Genomic DNA, 22,438 nt, shown 5'->3' on the forward strand with positions numbered 1-22,438 from the left:
GCTCTGTACACTGGAGGTTAAAACTACAGTGCGAAAACAAGGTGAGTTTTGGTCTGTGTAAAAAAATAAATATATAGAAAATGATCACTGCAGTGAAGACAAATGCTGTAATTACCACTAGTTATCCATGTATTCTTGTATATTCAGGAAAAGTTCTTGATAGATTCTCTACCATCCTTACATCAATTAAATGAAGAAACTTGTGGAATGTTCCATTTTTTTCAAACTCTTGTTCTAAGGACAAATTCTTTAGTTCTGAAGCTCCTCTAGTATCAAACTAATTCTACTGTCCATAGTCCTTTGTATACCATTTCCTTTCGTCTCCAATAGCTAAGTTGCAGCTCTTCTTTTCTGCTCCTTCAGCATAGCAAATGATTTACTAATATGTAAGCTTAAAGGTTTAATCTCTTGGAAAGCCCCTTGCTGTGTGAGCTTCCTTTCTGCTGTTCTAGCCTAATTATCTCATTTTAATACTTCTCTTCCTTCCCGCACCACCAAGGTTTATTTCTATTAAAACTTTGTGCCCTGGGAAAACTTGGAACTGCTTTGTAACCCACCTAAACTAATTCTACTTAATACAGGGCCCACCCTTAGCACTGACAGAAATGTATTCTTAAAAGCTGTATGCCATGGCTCTCACAAAAAGTGCTTATTTTCCCTGTTTAATTTTAAAAGTCCTAATCTTTAGTCACTGTCAGGAGTTCAACTGATTAAGAAACAGATAAGCTATTTAGAGGATTGTAACAAGAGCTCCATCTTGGTATCAATTACAAGCAGCTGATGTCTTGATGTGTGGCCATTGCAAGTGGACATGGCCTCTTTGACTTCAGGGGCTTTATTGCCACCCAGAATTTATGCTCACAGAGGAGGCAGGAAGCAGAACGTCAGAACAACCAACACATGGGCACCTTGCAAGACCCTGTCAGGAGAAGCCAGGGGCTAAGCAGGAGGTGCCTGCAAGAGCTGAGGCATTCCAGCAGAAAGTGGCCACTGAAGATTTTTATGGAGATACTTCTTGCACCATTGAAGGAGACACACATGCTATGCAGCCCTGTTTCTTCTTGCTGGCATGGGGAATAGGACATGCATGCCTCTGTGCCAGTTTGGTGAGTAACTGTAGGATTTTAAGATATTAGTACCTCCCCCTACCTCTGTTAATTTCTATCTCCTCTTACATTCAGCAGCGGCACCAACTTGTTCAAGCTACAAGCAGTCATATACTGTTCTTTTAGGTTCCTGTTTGAAACTACACATTATACTCATCTTAATCAACTGGGGGGAAAAAAAGTCCCTAAAGATAAAATATAATTTGCTGCAAGAAAAGCTCCCAAATAGTGCATTTGTGCATCTTGCTTGTTAAAAGTCCTCAACCTGCTTTAAACCTTTCCGTACTTGCTGCAGTAAATCAAACACATCCCATGCCATAAATAATTTGACTCCTTGTAGCCTTTATTGAAAATGCTTTTGGAGCTTGCCTTCTTCAAATTGTTGCAAATAGAACTACTTAGTTTCAGTGATGCATTTTCTTAATATTCAATGATTAGTATTCTAATTATAGATGGAAAAAAACCCAAACAACCCAACAACCAAATCAGTCTCATATATATACTTTTGTAAATCAAAGGGATTTTTTTCCAGGGAATGGATGAGCTATCATGTCCTAAGAAAATAATAATAAGATCAAATTTGTTCTCTAGATTTTTCCACTGATTTTTATACTCAGATCAAAAGTGCAAAGCCTTTTTCCTAAGAAGAGGCTAAGAACTGGATGGATTTTATTTCATCAAGCAAGTAGATACTTCTTCGTGGCACTTGTAATTCTGAAGAAAGGACTGCCCAAACTATAAAGGCATTGCTAGGAAAATTGTTCTAATTTAAAGATATGCATTTTACCTGTACAGCCAGTAAATTTCTAAATTACTTCATTACGCTCCAGTTTTCGCTTCATAGATTTCAATGTTAGAGACAATTTCATGCTGGGAATTACCATAGCACAGTATCTTCCCCAAACTAGTTCATGAGTTTAATGTAATTGGGCTGGGGACCCATGTGAAGCACTCACATTTACAGAGCTTTCAATTTCAAGTTTAATAGAGGTGTCAGATGTTCCACAAGAAACCTTTAATAACTGGTAATAGTCTGCTAGTACTGACATGGTTCATTTCATTTAAAACATTTAGCAAATGAACACCTGTGTGGATTATTAAAGCACAGAGATTAGTCCATTGCTACTTTGTAACTACTCTGTGTAATAAAGAGAAATAAAAAGCAAATTAATTTCAAGCCTTGGGAAGATTTGTGTTACTTGTCGAGTGAAATTACTTGAACAATAATGCACTGAATAAAGAAGTATATTATTCAAATTTAGTTGTTACATAAAGGTAATAGTCAAAATATTTTTTGGAAAAATCTGCTGGTGAATAGGAAATCTGTTTTTGCTGGAGAACAATGTACAGACTTAAATCTTGATCTGATTATGGAACAGTTACTGTATCAGCTATTTTAAGATCACAGGTATTTCATCACAGTGGAATGCTGGCACTGAGCTTTATACAGTTTGTGCTAGTTTCTCTGTAATTTTAAACTGAGTTTTTTTTGATCTGTGTAAGTGTAAAGAAATCAGAGACAGGCTCAAAGCATAAATGCAAAACAAGGATATTTTCAATGCTATTAAATTTTAATATCACTATTGGTTCTTTTTACCTGGTTTCAGCTTTCCACCATTAGCTGCAGAGCTTTTTTCAACAAGGCTTGTTATCTGGAGATAAGGCCCATCCTGTACCACTGTGAGAGCTAATCCTTGTTCATCCATCCTAGTATCTGCCATCAATGCTGCAATCTATGTGTGCTGAGAGAAGTTTTCCAGTGCTGTCAACTGCCCTTTGAAAAGGGAGAGGAAAACTTTACTAGCTGAAAGTGTGATACCATGCTTCAATAAAAGGTTTAAGGAGACATTTGAGCAGGTGCTGTCCCCATTTGTAAGTGTCCAAATAGTTAAGCTTCTCATCCTTAGTTACTCTTTAGACAGGCATTGTGTGCTGAGTTGCTGCCAAAAGACTCCATAAACTTGCTTTCTGCAAATAAATACATGGAAAGTAGTTTTACTTAGAAACTTATTTCTTAAAAAGTCCCACATTTTACCAAGAGAAGGAGCGATAGTGCTGTTACTTAAGGATTCATTACTAAGGGCAATATATTCAGGGAAGGTAGGGAACAGGGCACAAAATAACAGAACAGAGGAGTTTCCAGCTATTAAGGACTTCAAGAAAATACTGCATGCCTATAGCAAATGGATTTTTCAAATCACTATTTCTTCCATGCACCAATTCTTTCTGGTTTAAAGGGAATAATTTCAGCTATTTTTCACCAAAAGCCTTATATTTTCTCCACCCTTAAGAAAATTTGTCAAGTACAGGCGATTTCAATGGGAGGTAAGTACAGGGCTTGTTCTCCAAATAACAAATCCTACTGCTTGCTGTTGAATACTTTAAGATTACTTTCCTGATATCTCCATTTTGTTTGTATAGTCTGCCATTTACATAAAATACTTACATAAAAATAAACAGCGCAGACAATCGCCCACTTGGCTTCCCAGTATGTTCCATATAGACCAGTTGTGCTGCTCTGGAAAAAACAGGTGGGTGTTCACTGTTGGAAGGAAAAAAATTATGCAGGCAATTAGATATTTTCCAAGTACCTGTAGATGTGGGGACTGTTTGGTTCATTTACTTCAGCATTCCCATACCAGAATGACAGTATCGAAGGCACAGAGCTATTGTGGCCAAAACCGGGCTGGTTTCCCACATTTGGTGCATTGTTCATTTATTGGCTACAGATTCCCCACAGTTCTGTACAGCTGAATCCATGGAAAAGCATGCCATCAAAAATGGCTGTATTTGGGTGAGATTTCCAGTCACAATTAATTAGGTTTTCTTCCAAAGACACAGCATAGACACAACACCGTGTAGCGCTTCTGAGGGGCTCCACAGCCGCCAAACCTCAGTCGTTCCACTTCCCCTGTTCTCATCAGCGCTACAGAAGTAGCTCTGGAATTCCACCTCATGCCCAACCTTGCAAAGGGATAGAGAGCAGGGACTCGAAAAACAGAAGGCAGTTTTTGTGGTGAACACAGACCTGTGGTTGTTCCTCAGCCCTTGGTACTGACCAAGCGGCTCATTGTCCGTTCCAAAACACCTCTGGGGATCGCGACGCATGAGGGCCGCGAAGGAGCAGGCGGCAGGGCAAGCCTTGGGACTCCTCGGACCGGAGCCGGTCGCGGACCACACACGGCGGGGTCCCCGGGCAGCGCCCGCCCCTCACGACGGACCCGCCCTGGGGCACCGCCCGCCCCACCCTCTCCCCGTGCCCCGCCCCCTCCCTCAGGCCGCACCCACCGGCCTCGGCCCCGCCCCACCCGCTCCGCGCCTTCCGGCCAGCCCCGCCCACTTTCTCGCCCACCGGGGCAAACCCCTGCGACCCCGCACCAGCCCCGCCCTTCTCACCGCCCCCAGCGCTCCCGCCCATCATCGGCAGGCCCCCTGCCCCGCGCCGCGCTCCCCGGAGCTGCCCCGCCGCCGCCCCGGAGCTGCCCCGCCCCGCCCGGCGCCGGCCCCGCACTCGCGGGAAGCACCGCCCCGCCCGGGGCGCGCGCTGGGGACCGCGGGTTCCCCTTCCGGAGCGGCCGCCGCCCCCCCGCCCGCCGGGTTCGCTTCCGGCGCCGTCCGGGGTCCGTTCCTGCCGCCGCCGCCGAGCGCGGCGCGGGGCCCATGGAGCCGCGGCCGTGAGGCGCCCCCGGCCCGGGCCCGCTGTGGGAGCCGGGCCGAGGCCGGAGCCGGGTGCCGCCGGAGCCGGAGGAGATGGACAAACTGACCATCATCTCAGGATGCCTCTTCCTGGCCGCCGACATCTTCGCCATCGCCAGCCTGGCGAACCCGGACTGGATCAACACCGGCGAGTCCGCGGGTGAGGGCGGCCGGCGGCGGGACCCGCCGGCGGCGTGCGGCGGGTGGCCGGGAGAGGGCTCCGGCAGCGCCCGGGGGGCTCGGGGCCGGGCGGGGTGCGGGGCCCGGGGCGGCGGTGGGGCCGGCGTGAGGCGCCGAGGGGAGGCCAGCCCGGGGGGCTGCTGGCCGCGGGGCCGGAGGGCAGCTGGGCCGGGTTCCGGGCGCTCCCGGGGCTGCTCCCCCGGGGCGGCGGCGAGTGAAGCGGCCGGGGGGGATCTGGTGGGACCCCAGCCCCGGGCAGAGCCCCCGCGGTGCCTCCCGGCTGCCTTGGCAGAGCCCGGTCTCCCGAGGGGTCCTGCAAAGCCCCCGAGCCGGCTCTGACTCTGGGAAGCCGAGGGCCGGGGCAGCATCCCTGCCTGTGCCTCCCAGGTGCCGTCACCTTGGACAGGGAATTGAGATCTGTCTCCGCTTAGTTTGCGGCAGGTTTGGAGTGTTTCTTACTACACTGACGTTTCCTTTGTTGCAGGGAAGTTCTCGCTTTCCTTCATCTTTTTTTTTCCCCTAGAATATTTCCTGCATGTTGATTTTTATCCGCTTTTAAGCCGAGATCCCATGTGTTTTTTATTTTAGTGTGACATTGCTATCTTTAAAAGAACAAGGATTTGTGCATCTGTCTTTTTACTAATGATGTAATTGTTTCTGTGAACAATTTATTTCAGTCTGTTGATAAAGACCTGCATGTTGTGATCAGTGGAGCAGGGAGAGAGAACAGGAGGAGGACAGCTCTTTGATCTCATGTCCCAGAGGAACCCAGAGTTCCCTGTCAGGAAAGGAAGCCATCCTTACTGCAAACAGATTAAACTAACTTAACCACTTTGACCGGTCACAGGACCCGAGGGGACAGCATGAAGCTGTGTCAGGGGAGGTTTAGGCTGGGTATCAGAGGGTGACTGGGCACTGAACAGGCTCCCCAGGGCAGTGGTCACACCATCAAGCCTGTGAGTGTTCAAAAAGTATTTGGACAATGCTCTCAGGCACATGGTGTGATTTTTGGGGCTGTCCTGTGCAGAACTAGGACTTGGACTTGATGATCCCCCTAGGTCCCTTTCAGCTCAGGAGATTCTGTGATTCTGTGACTTTTCCTAAACTTATAATTTCCAAGCAAACCACAGGTTAGTATAGAGAGAACTGGTCTGACTGTAAAGACTTCTGTCATAAATTCTTGCAGAGGGTTAAAAATTTTTTTCATCTGGCTTGCATCTTCCATGCCTAATATTCACTGCATGTGAATGGATTGCACTGGTTCAAATTGTGTCATATTTCCTTTATTCTCATGAAATAGAGTATTAAAAACACTGGCTATTAGGGATTGGTGGCTGTACTCTGACCAGACTGTACTTATGGCTTATTTGATTTGCTTTTAATTACCTAGTCTAGAACCCAGACTTTCTTACATGGTTCACAGGAGAGGAACGAGTCCCTTCCCAAAGTGCAGCCTTCAGGAACTCCCTGGGTGACTTCACCGTTCCTCCTGTAGCTAATTGTGATGATCTCCCTGCCTGTGGCTAGATGAAATAGTTGGTTCTTTCCTCTTGTAATTCCACCTAACAGCAGTGCTGCAGTAATGAGCCCTTCTTCAGCGGCTTAAAGTCAAATAAAATAGTATTAATTTCAAATATTTAAGTATGTCTTTCTGAAGTCCTGCCTCACGTTAGCAGATCCTGTGCAATGTGTAGGATGTTGGATTCTCTTTGTGTGCACAGAAATGAGATAACAAAAACTGTTCTGAAAAAAGCGCTCATGGAAGAAACAGTCCTTTGGGAACTAAGCACAGTCCATTAGGTTCTTTCCTAAAGAAAAATGTTTTATATCTCTTTGTAATACAAATTTTTTTCCTAAAATATTTTCAGCAGCAATCATTATTAGTTACTTAGTGGATGATTACTTAAGAATCATCTGCCATTTCTGAGGTGCAACGAACAGTTTTAATTAGGCTGGCAAACACAAAATCTGTATAGGTTTTTCTGAAGGACTACACCAGTCAAAGAATGTTTTGACAGATCTAAGCCTTTTTTTTTCTTTGCTCTATTTTGAAGCCAAACAAATAGTTGTCTTGGTGAAACCATAAAGGAGAGCTAGCTGCCACCCTTAATGACTCTTCTGCAGGTTTTTACTGATGCAGGATTCAATGCATTATTATAATACTTGTGCTTAAAAGCAATATAAATGTATATTTCTGGTGCCTAGACCTTCTAACTGAGCCGTTTGCCCAAACTGTAAAGAAAGGAAGTGTGGAGATGCCTGTTGAACCAAGGACTTCCTGTAGTATTGAATTATGAGGTGAATGCTTTTATGAGTGCCATTCATTACCCAGAGACTGCTGGGGAGAGATATAGCACAGGAGGGCACAGCCCTGATGGTAAAACCTGTCCCAGCTGCTGGTGACATTCAGGGACTCTCAGCAGACTACTGTGCTTGGAGCACATCCAAGGCATCCAGCTTCCATATGTGCCACTAAGAAGCAGGGTGTTTTTGGAGCATCCTATGCTCAGCTGGTGGAAGGAGCTATTTGGTGAAAGAAAATATTTATTCGCTTTATCTCTACATTCTTAGGTTCATCTCCTGTGGGAATTATTCTAAATTCTGCTTCTGCAAATCAGCCTAGTAGCGAGGAAGAAGGGGAGTAATAGTGTTTGTCTGCTTGGCTGCTGTCCTGGGGGTTCTGAAAGGCAGCGGGGAACAGCCTGGTCTCCTCAATACTGCAACTGTTGGAGGATGGTGAAGAGCAGAGGTCTTGGCAAACCTGGGAAGGCAGCACTGCATTGGCTCATTCAGAGCTGTTTACAGCCACTAAGGTTGGGAACCTGGGCTTATGTTTCAGGAAAAAAAAAATCTGTTCTGATTTGGATGCTAAACAATATGTACCTCTTACTCCAGAGATAGTGATGAGTTTCAGCTAAATTGGATAGCAAAATAAATCACTGGCTTTAATGCTTCTCTGGAAAATCTAGATAGTTTTCAATATTTTTAAAATCAATATAAAAGGGCTGATTAGTCTCCTAAATCTTACTCTTAAAGATAAGTTTTACAGTCACTTGTAAAATGTTGGCTATAAAAATTTCTCCCTAGTAATTATCAGCAAAGGATTGCAACTGAGATTATTGAAGGTCTCAGATGCTTATCTGTCTTTAGGCCAGAGGAACTACACCTTTGTGGATGTGGGTCCAAGTCTCTGTTGGGCACTTTTTCTTTATGTAGTTTTGTAAGAATTGTTCATTAACTTGGTTTCAGCTATTTCATACATCTTTAAGATGTTAAAGGAAAGATGAAAATTAAATGGATTTTTCTTACAGTGAGTTCTCAGTGAGGTTTTGTTATTCGTGCTGTGCAAGTACAGAACACTGATAACTCCAATCTGGAAACCAGCGGCTGCTCAGTATTCTTGCACTGACTGCCTTTTCTTATCAAATGGACACTCTGTGTGAGAAATAAGGACAGAGTTGGCTTTAATTTAAGCCAATGCCTAAAGTGCCACTGATTTCAGTAGGAAGGAATTTTGCTCCTGTATCTCTACACTTCTGCAAAGAACTTTATAAGCTGATAGTTTTGTCTCCATATGTTCCTTTCTTTGTGTGGGAGGGTCTTTAATGATTTTGATATTTTGTCTTCAGCAGGAGAGGAAGGGGGATAGAAGCAGCTCTAGCTTCAGCTCTCAACCCTTTTGTAGGAAAAAGGGTATGAATAGTATGCACAGTTGAGATTAGAGATGTTAAAAGCTGTACATGTGGGGGGATTGACAATTTGAAATGCTTTTTATAGGGTTTAGTATAGGTCAAGTAAGTCAAGGGAATAATTTAATCAAGTAAAATCTTCCTTCAGAAAGCTAAGCTATCAGTTTGTTTATGTGGCTTAGTCATCCCTTCATATGTAGCATGATTGTTCATTTGATTCCAATTTACAGAACAACGTGTACCCTTTTTATAACAGTTGTTAAGTTAACATGGATGTCAGGATTTAGGGGTGCTTAACTGATGGGTAATTCCTAAAGCAAGGCTGTATCACATCCTCCTATGCTGATCCATAGGTCACCAGGGAACACACAGTAGAATGTTATGGCCAGGCCACTCAGCATAGGCCCAGTAGAGCTGACCTGGGCCGTGTTTGTGTTCAGCAGAGCTTCCAATTTCATCTTGCTTCTGTGACAAAAGTATCAAGGTCACTTGTGCTAGGAATTACACTTTTCATTTAAACTCCTTCTGTATCTTGCTGTGCAGTAACAGTGTGAGAGTGAATTGTGAATCTAGAATATGACACTTATTTAAAATGGTCTGTTTACCAATGCTGCCTTTCTGTGTATCTTCTGAAGTGTTATGTGTAGTCCTTGGGGTTTGCATACTCAGTTGCGTTTTATTTGTGAAGTATGATTTCAGATGCAGTGGTCTTACAGAACAGCAGGCTCTGTGCAGCAGGCCATTCCTCCTGAGGCAGTTAACTCTCTGCTCCTGTGGAATAAGTTGTCTAGTACTTAGTGGAAAGTTACTGATGTTCAGTGTTATTCCTCTGCATGACAAAGCTCTTCCTGAGGAATTTTGCTTCACAGTCCCAACAGGAACTGTAGCTTTGTTGGGATCAGCTTAATGAACTATCACAGGTGGTGTGACCAAGCAGTGATTCCTGGCTCCTGCTGAGCTTGAGACCACTGAAATACTTTTCTCTAATTGGAGCACTGAGTATACATGGAATAAACCCAAGATCACATGAAGGTGGTCACGTGAAACAGTACTTCTAGATAGAATAGAATAGATAAAATAAATAAAGTAAATCCACAACTTAAAGAGGGTGTAAACTTGAGTTCCAGCTGGCATTATTGTTCTAAATGAAGTTGTCTGCTCAAAAAGTGATATGTAAAAATCAGTATGGCATATTACCAGTGACTTCTGCCCTTTAGGGCCTGTGCTGAGAAACTGTTCATGTACAATGCTCCCCTGTGGACAAGCCATGGTATAGAGCAGCCATTGTGCTGTCCTCTGAAGGAGATAGTGTTTGGTTTCTGTGATGTGTGGATAGCTGGCTTTTCAAAAACTGCAAAAGGGTTCTGGTGATCATTTGTTAAGCACCTTGCAATATACTCAAAACACAGTATGCATCTCCCAGCTCTTCTCGGTAGCGAGTGATGGGACATGATAGGAAGCAATTCTACAAAATTACTTTTTCCTAATGTTTTTTGTGCTATCATGTAGTGACTGTGACAGGAGAAGTTATTTGCCCTTTCATGAACCTGTTTGGATTGCATGCTGAGAATACAAAAAAAAAGGAGGATGATACAGAGAATGAAGATTTATGTACCATCAGGTCCTAGAGGTGAGTGCTGAAAAGCAATCTCCAAAGCCATCTGAACATCAGGGTGTTAAAATTAGATTCTGGGACATAATTTTCAGGAAAACACATTTCTTTGATGGATACTCCCAGGTGTGTGAGGAAGCAGGGATAGGTGGGTTATGATGTGTTGCTGATCCCCACAGTGAGGGATTAGGACCTGCTGGTCCTAAGATGCAGGCCCTGCCAGCAGCACTTGCATTTCAGAGATGTTGCCAGTGCCTTAAAAACAACAGTACAAAACCCAAACAAGAACAAGATTCTGAACCCCATATAACCTGAATACTCCAACAAGAGTGACCTGTTAATAGGTCTGCCTGTACTGGGAGGGTCAGTGCCATCTTTAAAATGAACATTTCCATTCCACTTTGTGTCTGTAGATGTCTTTCAAGTGGATGTAAAAATGTGACAGAGCAGAGTGTTTGAATTGTGCTTGGGTTCTGTAATTGACCAGGCCTTAAGGCACAAGAAAAATCAATAGAAGGACATTGTTGTAATGAATTAATTTTGTGTTTACTCAACCATTCAGCATTTAAACATATGGAACTATTTTATGAGTAGGAAGAATCTCATGAAAGAGAGCTGTGTCAGCCTGGTTATTTGAGCCTGCCAGAGAAGACATGAGAGAGCCAATTGTTTTTGTCCATAGAGGAACTGATGTTTTACATCTGGTTTTAACAGATACAAGCTAATGCTGCTCCTGTTAGGTGCACATTTTGTTTTCTCTTTAGCGTGTGAAGGTACAAAATTATTTGTTTGCCTTCCACCAAATCCTGTTGAATTCCTCACTCTCTAATTAGTGTTAAAGAGTTAGGTAAGAAGTACCTGAACATAGAGTTGAGATCTGGGAGCCAGTAACTTTCAAATCTAGTATCTGGCACGGCTGACTTTGGATGTTGGCAAGTTATTGTGGTAGTACCCCAGTTTCTTCCTCTGTAAAGCAGAGGTGGTGTCTTTATCACAGTAACTTCTGTTAGCATTAACAGCAAAGCTTTAATTTCATTTCAGGTGTTTTTTTAACTTTTGTTTCCTGTCACAGTTTACTTTATTAAACTGAGGGGGAAAATCACAGAATAACAGGCATTTCATTTGTCTTTTCTAATTGTAGGTGCTTTGGATAAGGTACTTGAGTTTCAGATATTTGGAATAACCTTTTTTGTCTTTATTACTTTCCAGCAGTGTGCACAGTTCCTACAGAATTAAATTCTATTCAGTATGTGCAGATACAGATTTGTTTTCTGTCCATCCTGTGCTTTACTCAAGAAGTATGTAACTGTGAAGCTGCTTTGTACACATGGTTTGTCTGTGGGAAAGATGCCTTGTTCAGACTCCAGCTTTGTAGCTTCAGGAAGTTACCTGAGTTTGATCTGTTTTTTTAAATCAACTTAGACCTGATTTGAGGTGTGTGTATTACATTTGTTGCCACAAACTTACACTGAAATGAACACAAGAGTAACTTAAATGTATTGAGTCTTAAAAGTAAGGATTCAATAGTGTGTACTGCAAAACAAAGATATAAAATTGTCTGAAATAATAAAAAAAAGGAATCCTGTTAATGGCTGAGGCTTATTAAAAACATTTGTATCATTTAGTTCCCAGCCAGCACTTACATGTGAGCAGCATTATGTAAACTCCATTTGTACTTTTGCCAAAGCAGAGAAGATCAGTAGGTCAAACTTTTAAGCTTGACCTACTTTTTTTTTTCATAGGTTCCTCAAAACAGCTCAGCTTTTTCCCATCTATTTTCATGCAGTGCAGTGCAGTGTGTAAGATTTTCATCTTAAGCAGGAGTTCTTCACCTCATTCTTGAGTCCTTTTCCAGCAGTGGTTGAGGCCTGTGTATTTCAGAAGAATGTAACTAAAGTGACTCATGGATGAGGAAGTATACTGAACTTCACAGAGAATAAATGCTGCTATTTATTTTAGAAACAGATACAAAATGATGTTTGTAGTATGGTGGAACAAATACAATATAAAAGCTGTTTTATTCTTCTACAAAGTAATTTGGGAAAACTATAAAATCATTTAAATTTTTTAGTTTATGCGATTTTAAATTTTAAAATAATTTTCTTATTACCTAGTTGTAAGTTGTTATTATTGTAATTCAGAATGCCTACAAATTTAGTAATTGAGAGAGTTTTTTATTAGTGAGAGCTATATGCAGGAGAAAAGTTCTTTGGTAATTTTGCAGCAATCCTCTTATGTATGCTCCAGCTGCTTTCCTCAATTTCACTTTTCTTCCTCAAGCCTCTGACTGATGGAGATATACACAGATCTGAAAAACTGGAGATATGGCCAAGAAGAGGATCTGTGCAGGGTACGTGTCTGTTTTAAGGAGAAGGGAAACAAGCTAGACTGGCAAAGCAGTTCTATTGGCCTGATCCTATAGGGATCTATATGGAATCAACAGTCATAGGTTATATCCCTTCTCAGTGTGAAGCTTTTGGGTTCTTCCTATGATATCATATTTTATCTCCTGTCTGATGTATTGTCTTGTATATATATTTTAAATTTTGTAGATAGAGTTGATGACAAGAGTTTGATCTCTCTTGGGTACCCTAGGAAACATCTGATTGTGATGGGTGTTTCTGTGGGATGGGCTAATCCAGTAGGAAATACTTGCTGCTAAGAGTTTGAGGTTCAAAATTCATAGAGTATATAGAGCCTGGTTCCTGTCTTTGAGCAAAACAGTCTATTACATCTGGGTCCTTGGGATGAACTAAAATGCTCCCTTGTGAGGGCATCAAAAGCCTCCCAGCGATTCACTGCAGTATTCAGAGCCAGCACAACACAGTGCAATAGGCAACAGTTGGCTGCTACCCAAGAACCTCATGGTAGCTGCAGTTCTGTGCCATAAATTACAAAGCACTTTGGGATCATTAAGGATGACAGTCTCTCAAGGTGTAGTGATTAATACTGCACTTGGATGTTTAAATACTTGTCCAGTTGAGGACAATTCTCATTAGGCCTTGAACTTACTTGATGGTGAGCAATTCTTTGTGCCATTGTTTGCACACTGCATTAACAGGGCTGGGCTGTCTCTGAGCTTGGTACATCCAAGAATTTAATAATCAAATGACAGTGTTCATAGACAGTAAAGTCAAGTAGTTTATTTCTGTAGTGCTCATCATGGAGCCAGCTTCCCAATTTGTATTCTTGCAGTTCTTACTTCGGGGCTTTCCATTCTTTTGCCCAGGTTGTTCTTGTGTGGTTTCCACTTCTCTTGCTGTGACTACTTTCTGCTATTGGCAGCAATGTAATTTAGTTGTATTTTAAGGAATACGTGTGGGATCAGAACAGGACATCTGATGTTCAGTGTACCTCACAACTGTTTTGCTATGAATACTTCAGAAGGGCTGCTTTGAACCTAGATTCTTTCTACTTTTCTCAAATTGATGGCATATATACTAATATTATTAGGATATCTTGGTGAAACTGCTTGCTTTCTGCAGTAAAATCTTTGTATACATCTGAAATGAGAGGGATCCTGACTTTGTTGATAGGCAGGGCAAATGTACAAGTAAGGGGGAACAGTTTAATCTGTAACTTCATCAGTGTGAGCTTAATGTATAAAACATTAACAACCTTTAATTGTAATGTCTCTATACCAAAGTAAAGTGAAGAAAACTCATAAAGGGTTGTCATGGGCTTCAAGTTTCCTGAAGGATGACTTTTGTATAGTGGGTGACTTGTTTGACTTGAAAATTTGCTTTGATGTTCAGTCTTCTTTATATAAAATAAAAATACTCTAAATTGAGCATTAAGAGATAGCTTTTCTCAATCATAGACAGTAATCCAACAGTATTCCCACGGTCAGTGGAAGTGTCAGCTCCAGAACTGCAACAGTGGAAGATTCTGATATCCTTTCTTGTAGAGGGGAAAATGCACTGCTGCTTCCTCTGTGCCTGTTGATGTGAGGAGCATTGTAGGCGTTTCATGCTGTGGGGGAAGAGAAGTCACAAGGGTGAAGAAAGAATTTTTTTATTTTCCTTAGGTTGAATTGCATTTTGAAACGAATTGTGCACCTAAATTCATGCGTTAATGATGTGCTCTCCATTGTAGAAACTCGTGGGAAGAAGCATGTTTCACTTTGTTTTTTAAACCCACACTTAATTCAATTTAAAAACTATGCAACAAGATTGTACAGGAAACCTGAAAAGATTGAAAGGCCAAGAATTTCTAATGTGGTCCCATAAATTCTTTCAGTGGAATATTACTGGGTCACTCAACAATTTCAAGAAGCACCCTGAAGCTCAATACATGAAAAATGATGGAATAAAGAGAGTAAAGGCCAGAAGTAGCAGTTGCTGTTTTGCAAACAGAAGTCTGTTGACTTATGCCCAATGTAATCTGAAGTAAATGTTCTCTGTAAGTAGAGGTTCAGTAAGATGAAGTTGGTGATAAGGACAGAGATCTCTTGGTTGTTTATATAAAATCTAAAATTAGAGTTAATCTGTTTCAGAATGTCAGTATAACAAATGTGTAAACATTTGTTAACAGATATGTTCTTTGGAGCACTATATAACGTATGGTTGCTTTTTAAGAACAGTCCTACTTGCTCAGAAAGGACTGAGCCTCGCTGTTTCAATAAAGTCCTATTTTATTTCAGTAAAGTGCAAATTTAACTGTTCAGGAATGGTCTGTCTTCTCTTATACTAGTAAAAAAAAATAAAAGAGAACTCTCCAGACTCTAACAGTCTATTTTTGTAGATGCCAATTTGTGATACGGGAGAAAGTGTTATCACCACACCGACAGCACCTGTTAATTGCCTAAATAATTCAGGCTTAAATTATGCAGGCTTCTAAAACAAGGACTTGCCCTAGCAAAAGCAATAAGAAAATACATACTTTGGGATAAATCCTGAATATGCTTCCTGCATTCCTATTCTTCTTTGGTTTTAATGTTTTTATTGTGATGGGAACAGCAAGTAAATGCCTAAATTTGAGGATTATTACTGCAGAAGGAGGTTGGGGTTTGGTTTGGTTCAGTTCATTTTCCAGTTTGCCTTTTATATTGGCAGGGGCTTAAAATGTTAATTAGCCAGGAAACTGTGTGCCAGCAGTCCTGAATGTAGTTAAGCTGTATCTCAGTCTGTCTTTCAGCACATCAAGTGTTACTTGTAGATAATAAGATATTGGCCCTGTACCTAATCCCTACTTGAAGTGCAGTTTAACCTGTATTCCCAGTTGTTACAAGCATGTCATACACAGATTTGGCAACAGTTAAAAAGCGGCGTTAGGAATAAAAACTAAGGTTAAGTTTTAATTTGCTTGAAATATTATTCTAGTTGTAGTGAAATACATCTTTGGGCAAATAGGTGCTGTTCTTCAGTCGATAAAAGTGCCATATGGAAAAAGCAAGTCTGGTAGACAGAGGTAGGCTCTTTTATATCCCCAGCTAATACAGTGATGGTAACCTGTGTGTCCAGGGAAGGACTTGCAAGACCAGAAATATGCTTATCTTTCCAATTTTTCTAGCAGTTCTAATGAAGGATTACTTCTACCTGCAAACCTCCCTTCTCGTGTCCTCATTGCTATAAATACAATCCTGCCATCAGTTATGTGATGTAAAGAAACTGCCACAATTGTTAGTGCATTTGGTTTGGGTTTTGAACGTTTTGTTCTTTATTTAGCATAGTCTGCTTGTTGTACTTTCAGGCAATCTGGGCCTGAAATATTCTGTCTGTAGTGGACCAAGAGAAAGTTTTGCTCAGGTGTAGGCAAACATTCAAGCACATAAGGTGTATTTAGGCTGAGTGTTTGCAGAACAGACACGTAAACTCTGCAGATGTGTTTCTAACCATACAAATACCAAAAGGCATTTCAACACTTCTCTTTTCACCTTTGCCACTGGGTGATTCATGAGGCCATGGAAGAGCCAGATCAGTGGGTGTCCTTGGAGCGTGTCTGATGCAAGCTGAGATCAGTGCAAAGGACAACAGTTGTATCTGACAGAGGAAGATGATCCTTATTCCTCATGAATTTAATTTGTTAAAATGCATAAGCAGTCTTGAAGGCAGAGCCAGGACCTGAGTTTTCTCCCTACCTTTGTCACTGGGTTAGAGAAATTGCTTTAGGCTGTAACCAGGAAGGTTGATACTTACTTTCTCTCCATGAATAAAAAGAGGGAGAACAATAGGGTACTTTACTTGGGGTGGTTTGGGACTTCTGGTGTATCCATCCTGATCTGCTTGAGCATATCTAATAAGTTTGAAACTCAGCTTGATGAAATGATGCTTTTGGATATGCAGGAGTTAAAAATTGAGGGCTCTGGAGTCCAGTTATTGCCAGCCTGTGAACAGACCATCTTATAAAAGACACCTGTGTGGAAGGTGACTACTGCACTGTGAGATCCAGAATTTCTGTGTTGTTCTGGTTATGTTGTGTTTGTACCACGTGGCAAAGTCTGGTGCTGCCATTACTGCCCCAGCCTGGCCACCTCATGTCACTGGCTCCTGTTGATGATGCAGCCTTAGAGAGCTGCACATCAGCCATACAGCTGTGAGGTGCTGAGCAGACCATTTCTGAGAAGGTTGGGGTAGGGCCGTGTGGTGTATTGGATAAAGAGGTATCATTTTACAGCTCTGTCTGAAGCCCAATTTAACTAACTGTTAAAAAGAACACAAGCTCATCAGTTGTTAAATGGCAGAACAGCTGTAGGTGGCATAGCTTGTGGCTTTCAACTGAACATATGGCATAAAATGGTGTAGCTGACTACAAAAATCACTTTTAAATATTGACACTGCCTTTGATCTTTCTTTTTTTAGGCAGTGAGTTTTGTCAACTTTGAGTAGCTCTACTTTGGTTGGAGGAAAAAGGGAAATAACTGGATTCTTTGTTTGTGTTTTAAACTAAATAAAACACTGCTTTCTTATTTTAGGAAAGTTCTCTTTTTTTCCAGGCCCTTGCCGCTTCAGAAACTGTAAAGATTGTAGTCACTGACAAAACTGTTCCATTGTGAAAATGCTTATAGTGTTAGAAAATAAACAACCAGAAGGATGCAGCTTATTAGAGATCCTCTTTACCAACATTTAATTAATGTTGTCTTCTGAAATTTGAATTAATACCTTCGTCTGAAGGAAAGAATACCTTCAGCACAGGCAGATTTCTTGGCTCTGATATGTGAGAACACACAGCCTTTGTTGTGTCAGGAGAGTTGTTCCTGCATTAGTGCCTGAGGGTAGCTCTTAGAGAGTCTGGTGGTCCATCTCAAAAAAAAAATTAAAAAGAAGGGCTGCAAAAGAAAAAAAAGTTAAATAAACCCAATACACAAGCAGCAGGGCATTGAAAGTTACTAGAATTCAGAAATAATCTCACTTTTTATTGGTCCAAATGTCTGCAATTTAAGCATCCCTCAGAACTAATGTACCATAATGATTGTCATCTGTAGTAATAAACTTTTCTAATATGTGTAAGTCTTTCCCAATAGATGGCCCCTGATTTTTTTTCTCTTTGGGAAAGGAAGAGGGAGGGAGAAGACTGTGGGTTTTGTGGAAGGGAGATTTGGTTTGCATTAGGCATGATACAAACACAGAACTGAAAAATTTTGAGGCAACTTGGCACCAGATGTTCTTCAGCAGCAAGGCAGGCTTTTCTGCTAATATACCACAACTCTTTTAATATTGGCTTTAGACTTTAAAATTTTGAATTCTTCTCTTTAAAAGTCAGTAAGATTTCTAAGGAATGTCAAAAATGGTACCTAATAAGTTCAATTATCTGGAAATTAAGATTATTAAATATAATTAAATTGGTAGGTTCCTCATAGTTGATATAAGCTGGGATTGAAGCCAGGGATATTACCTCACCTGTATGAATATTTTTAAGAATACTTCCTTCCTGAAGCAAGTAAACATCCTTTACATCTCTAGAGCAAGAACGATGATGCATTTCGAAGCTGTTTTAGGAGGAAGAGAGCATCAGATTTGAGAGGAGGGGATAAACTGAGTAGAAGAGAAATAACAGATTGTATAACATAATCTTACAACAAGATTCTTAAAAGAGGCCCTCTAGATATAGCAGGGACTTTGCCACTAAATCGAGGTCTTTATTGAAAACTGACTTTTTTAACATTGAATAAATTTTTTTTTGGTTTTTTTTTGGTTTTGTTTTTTTGGGTTTTTTTTGTTTGTTTGTTTGTTTGTTTCATACCAATGGAATTCCAGTGGGTGTATGAATTGATCATGTATCTGTTCTTCTTCAAAGTGAGAAACTCCAAAGATTTTTCCCAGGGTTATGATACTTATTAGATGATTTGAGAGACAAATTGGAGTGAAGGCCAAAAGCATAAGATTTGGCATACAAAAGGCAGGAAAGATAATTTATAATCTGTTTATTTTGAATTCTTCTATATTCTGTGCCTTTGCAGCTGATCCTCTTTTATTCTTTTCAGCCTTCTTGTAGATTATCCTTTAACATTCATAAATCTTATTTAGTGAGTCTTGGTTTCCTATTAATCTACTACCTGAACAACGTACTGGAACATCCGCAGTGAAAGAATCAATCTGTTCTGCTACATCCTGAATACTGTACTTGCATGGTAACCTCAAAGTTATTTTAGCAGCATAAGTGCTAAAGAGCATCTACTCAAACTACCTCCATCCCTCAGAGAAGAAGTAATTATTTATGTAAGAACTGTACCAGACATTATATTTTCATACTTGATTAGAAACTGGCAGATGATCTTATCTCATATTTTGATTCTTTTATATACCCTTTATAGCTATTTAGGTATAACTCAGTTACTGTGTTGTCCTACAATGACTGAAGCACAAATGTGAAGACAGGGTGTTCAACTTGCTTACAGTTACTCAGCTGCAGTTAATTATGTGTATGTGCTGTTTTAAAAAATGCTCTGCTATGATGTTATTTGAGGCTGTAAAGTTTTTAAAATTGCTTGAGTGGGTCAAGGTTGAAAATTGAGATGAGCACTATAACTTACAAGGCTATAACTGTGAGCAGTTGTAGACACAAAGCGATTCTGGGAGCTGTGCCTGTGGTCCTTGTTCAGTGGGACCTGACAGAGAGACCCCATAACTCTGTTTGACTCTTACAACATGAGCCTTGCCTTACAGGATCAAGTGGTCTTCCCCAGTGTTGTTAATTCTTTTTTCCTCCTTGGTTTTGCAAACCAGCGAGATGCTGTTGTCTTTTTCGCCTTCACACCAGAGGTGGTGCTTATCCTAGAAAGGCATAGCTTTTCCCTGGATTTGGGAAAGGCAGAAGGGAGAGCCCTCTGTTTCCAAGGAACTAGTACCTAGACTATAGAATTCATAGAAATTTTGCCCAAAACAAAATACATATAAATAAACCTAAATAAGTCATTCTCTCTTCCCCCTTTGTATAGCAACATCACTTCAAGTGCCTCTTGCAGGAAAATAAATTCCATATGTAAGAATGGGAAACATCCCACTTCAACTGCCAAATTCCTTTGATGACTTTGAAAATTTTCTTCTTGGAAGTCCCTCCTCCTTGTTTGCTGTTACGGGTAGGTGCATTGGAACTATTCTTTCCGTGCTGTGTTGTTTTTTCCTCTCAGAAATTCCTCAGCTATGCTTCGCTCACTTTGTAAGCAGTCTTCTGTCAGCTTGGTTGCAGGCAAGGAGCAGCAAACATGTTAAAGGCAGGGTGGCCGAAGCCAACTTGATGGTTATCCTTAACACTGGTGTATGGAATTAGTCTGCCATGACCAAATCACTGTGTTTTCTTTAGACCTTTCAAGTTTCCACTTGGATTGGCAACAAGCTACAGCTGTGCTCATTGCTGCAGCCTGTTCCTCTTAGATGGATCTACACCTTTTTCCATTCAAGTTTATCAGCTCAAAACCAAGCTGTCCTTGTCTGTGGCCCAGTGAGAGTTACAGGGAATGGCTTAACTGCCCTTAACTTCATATATGTCATTCCCTGGCATGTGACTGTTACCTAACCAGCAGCAATAAATGTTTTAGTGTGCCCAAATAACACAGCTCCATGTACTGTGCTCATTACTAAAACATACTACTTAGCAGTGTCCTTGCCACACTGGCAGTGCTCTAAGATTCATGTCACCAGCACCTCATTAAGAAACCTCTAAACTCTGCTTTTCCGCAGTACGCTAAAGAAAAGTATCTCCTTTGAGCAGAAGCTTCCAGCCACAACTGGCATTTCCAGCAGCATCACCCCATCTCATCAGGACAATGAGGGAGGGAGAGCAGGTAGCTCTCTGAGGGCAGTTCCATGTTTTAACCCCCTCACAAGGCGTATTGGCCCATAATATTTATTTAATGTTAGTATTGAGCATTTTGCTAAGGATGTGGTTGATGTATGGGAGGTAGAAATAAGGAAGCTGTTGTTGAGGAATATAAAGGGTTGCAGATGCATTTAAACCCAAGGAAGAACATTTTCTCTACAATGATAGGAAAGAGTAAACACATTTTCAGCTTGGGACAGTAGGGGATACAGAGGAGGAGCAGGTACCCCAGGCTGAGCAAGAGCAGTTCTGAGCGTTTGTGCCTTGCATGTTCATGTGCCAGCATAGCTGCTGAGCTCTGGGACCTTCTAACATTTGAGCCCCACCTCATTCACTGCATCTTGCTTTCACTGTATTAGTTGTTTCTTGTGCTGTGGTGAGCTCCTCATGGCAGTAGCACCTCTCCTGTGTCCATCTGGCACACTTGGTCCCGCATGTCCTGGCACTCAAATAACAGATGAGCAGTGAACATCTGAATGGCCATTATTATGCTGCTGCTTTCCAGCCGTGCTATCGCTGTGCCACTTTTAATAATTCAGAAGTGATGTAGAGGAGGGGGAGTTAAAGGGCTGCAGCAATCTTTGTTTGTCTCTGTAGAGTGTGATTCCTCCTTGGTGGCTCTGTAGTTACCAGGGAAACAGGAGAGGGATGGCAGAGCACCGCGGGGCTGGAGTGGGACTTAGGGGTCGGCTCCCTGGCAGCTCCCTGGCTTGCCTTTCCTTGGTTTGGTGCCTTTCCCCCTCTTTTCCACAATGGTTTTGTGAAACTTAATTGTTAAATAGGTGATGCTCCCCAGCATTGGTGTATTTGTTGAAGAGTCTTTTTATGATTGATTTTAGTAAAAATATGCTGTGTTGGAAAATGAGCATTACTGCTGGTGGTTTGGAGGAGTTGGGTGATCACAGAATCTTTCTCTGAAATTAACTGGAGCCCTGGTTGTACACAGACAGTCACTACTGAGAGGTTATTTAATGTTTGAAATGCTTTGGCACTTCAGGGAATACATTTACTGGAAAAGACTAAGGACCACTTCAGTAACATTTGCTCAGTGCAGCATTCTCTGATTTGATAAAGGTCAAATTTCATTTTTAATAATTAGCATATCTATTCTAATCACCTTCTGTTCTAGCTGTACTGACCTGAATAATGCCAGTCTTGGAAGTTTCAGGGAGAGAGGCAGATGAGAGCGGGGGAGCAGCCCCTGCACCTCGGGGTTGTCATTGTGGCTCCCGACGGCTGAGCCATGCAGGCAGGGGGAGGTGGGTGGGCAGCTGTGTTTACTCCACTGCACATGTTTAGGGCTGGATCCATCTTTCAGCTGCCTAATCTACTGCCATTAGCTGTGCTGTTTGTTCCATACCTGTGTTAGGTGCTTAGATTTTCAGCAATTATGCTGAAGTAGTTCTGAGAGGATGACTTAAAAACCTTTTTCTTACGGATCAGTGGAACTTGGTGATTGGTTTGAGATGGGCTTTTGGGCTCTTTAACTACAGGCAGAAGGACTCTGCAATTTCCTATCTCTGTCCCTCTTTTCAGTGATAGGCTAGAGAAGGTGAAACAAGATTTTCTGTAACAAGTTAGTTTGTTTGCAGCTGACTGGCAACTGTTTGCTTGATTGCTTTTGAATGGGGGAGAGTAAAACACCGTATAAACACACTCCTCTTCTGAATTTCATGGCAAATAAATACTGTTATTCCACACCAGAGACTTATTTTGAAGTCTGAATTCAACAGATTTGTCACTATGGGACGAGCCCTGAGGTTTCATTTCCTTGTGCCCAGTTTATGCACACGAGTGAGGTATTCATGTATAGTCAAAGTTGAACTTTAACTGAATTCATGAGCACATAATGGGGTTGATTTTCCAGTTACCTTTGTGAAACCTTCAGAAATGGTTTA

General features: G+C 41.5%; 1 protein-coding gene and 1 long non-coding RNA gene across 2 annotated transcripts in view; one reads left to right on the forward strand and one right to left on the reverse strand.

Annotated features, from left to right (window-relative positions):
* Window positions 1-2,708: 2,708 nt before the first annotated feature.
* On the reverse strand, window positions 2,709-4,237 carry LOC309578992. Its single transcript, XR_014226857.1, has 3 exons — window positions 4,135-4,237; window positions 3,553-3,648; window positions 2,709-3,074 (listed from the first exon to the last, which is right to left on the reverse strand). It is a non-coding gene; the product is annotated as an uncharacterized lncRNA (long non-coding RNA).
* A 508-nt stretch (window positions 4,238-4,745) lies between these two features.
* Window positions 4,746-22,438, forward strand: part of MOSMO (modulator of smoothened) — a 30,952-nt gene continuing 13,259 nt past the window's right edge. The window contains exon 1 of the mRNA XM_082291808.1: window positions 4,746-4,962. Coding sequence (XP_082147934.1) covers window positions 4,857-4,962 — 106 coding nt within the window. The 5' untranslated portion in view covers window positions 4,746-4,856. The remainder of the gene's footprint in view (window positions 4,963-22,438) is intronic.

This window comes from Coloeus monedula (assembly GCF_965178545.1).
Source record: "Coloeus monedula genome assembly, chromosome: 16".
NCBI classification, from domain to species: domain Eukaryota; kingdom Metazoa; phylum Chordata; class Aves; order Passeriformes; family Corvidae; genus Coloeus; species Coloeus monedula.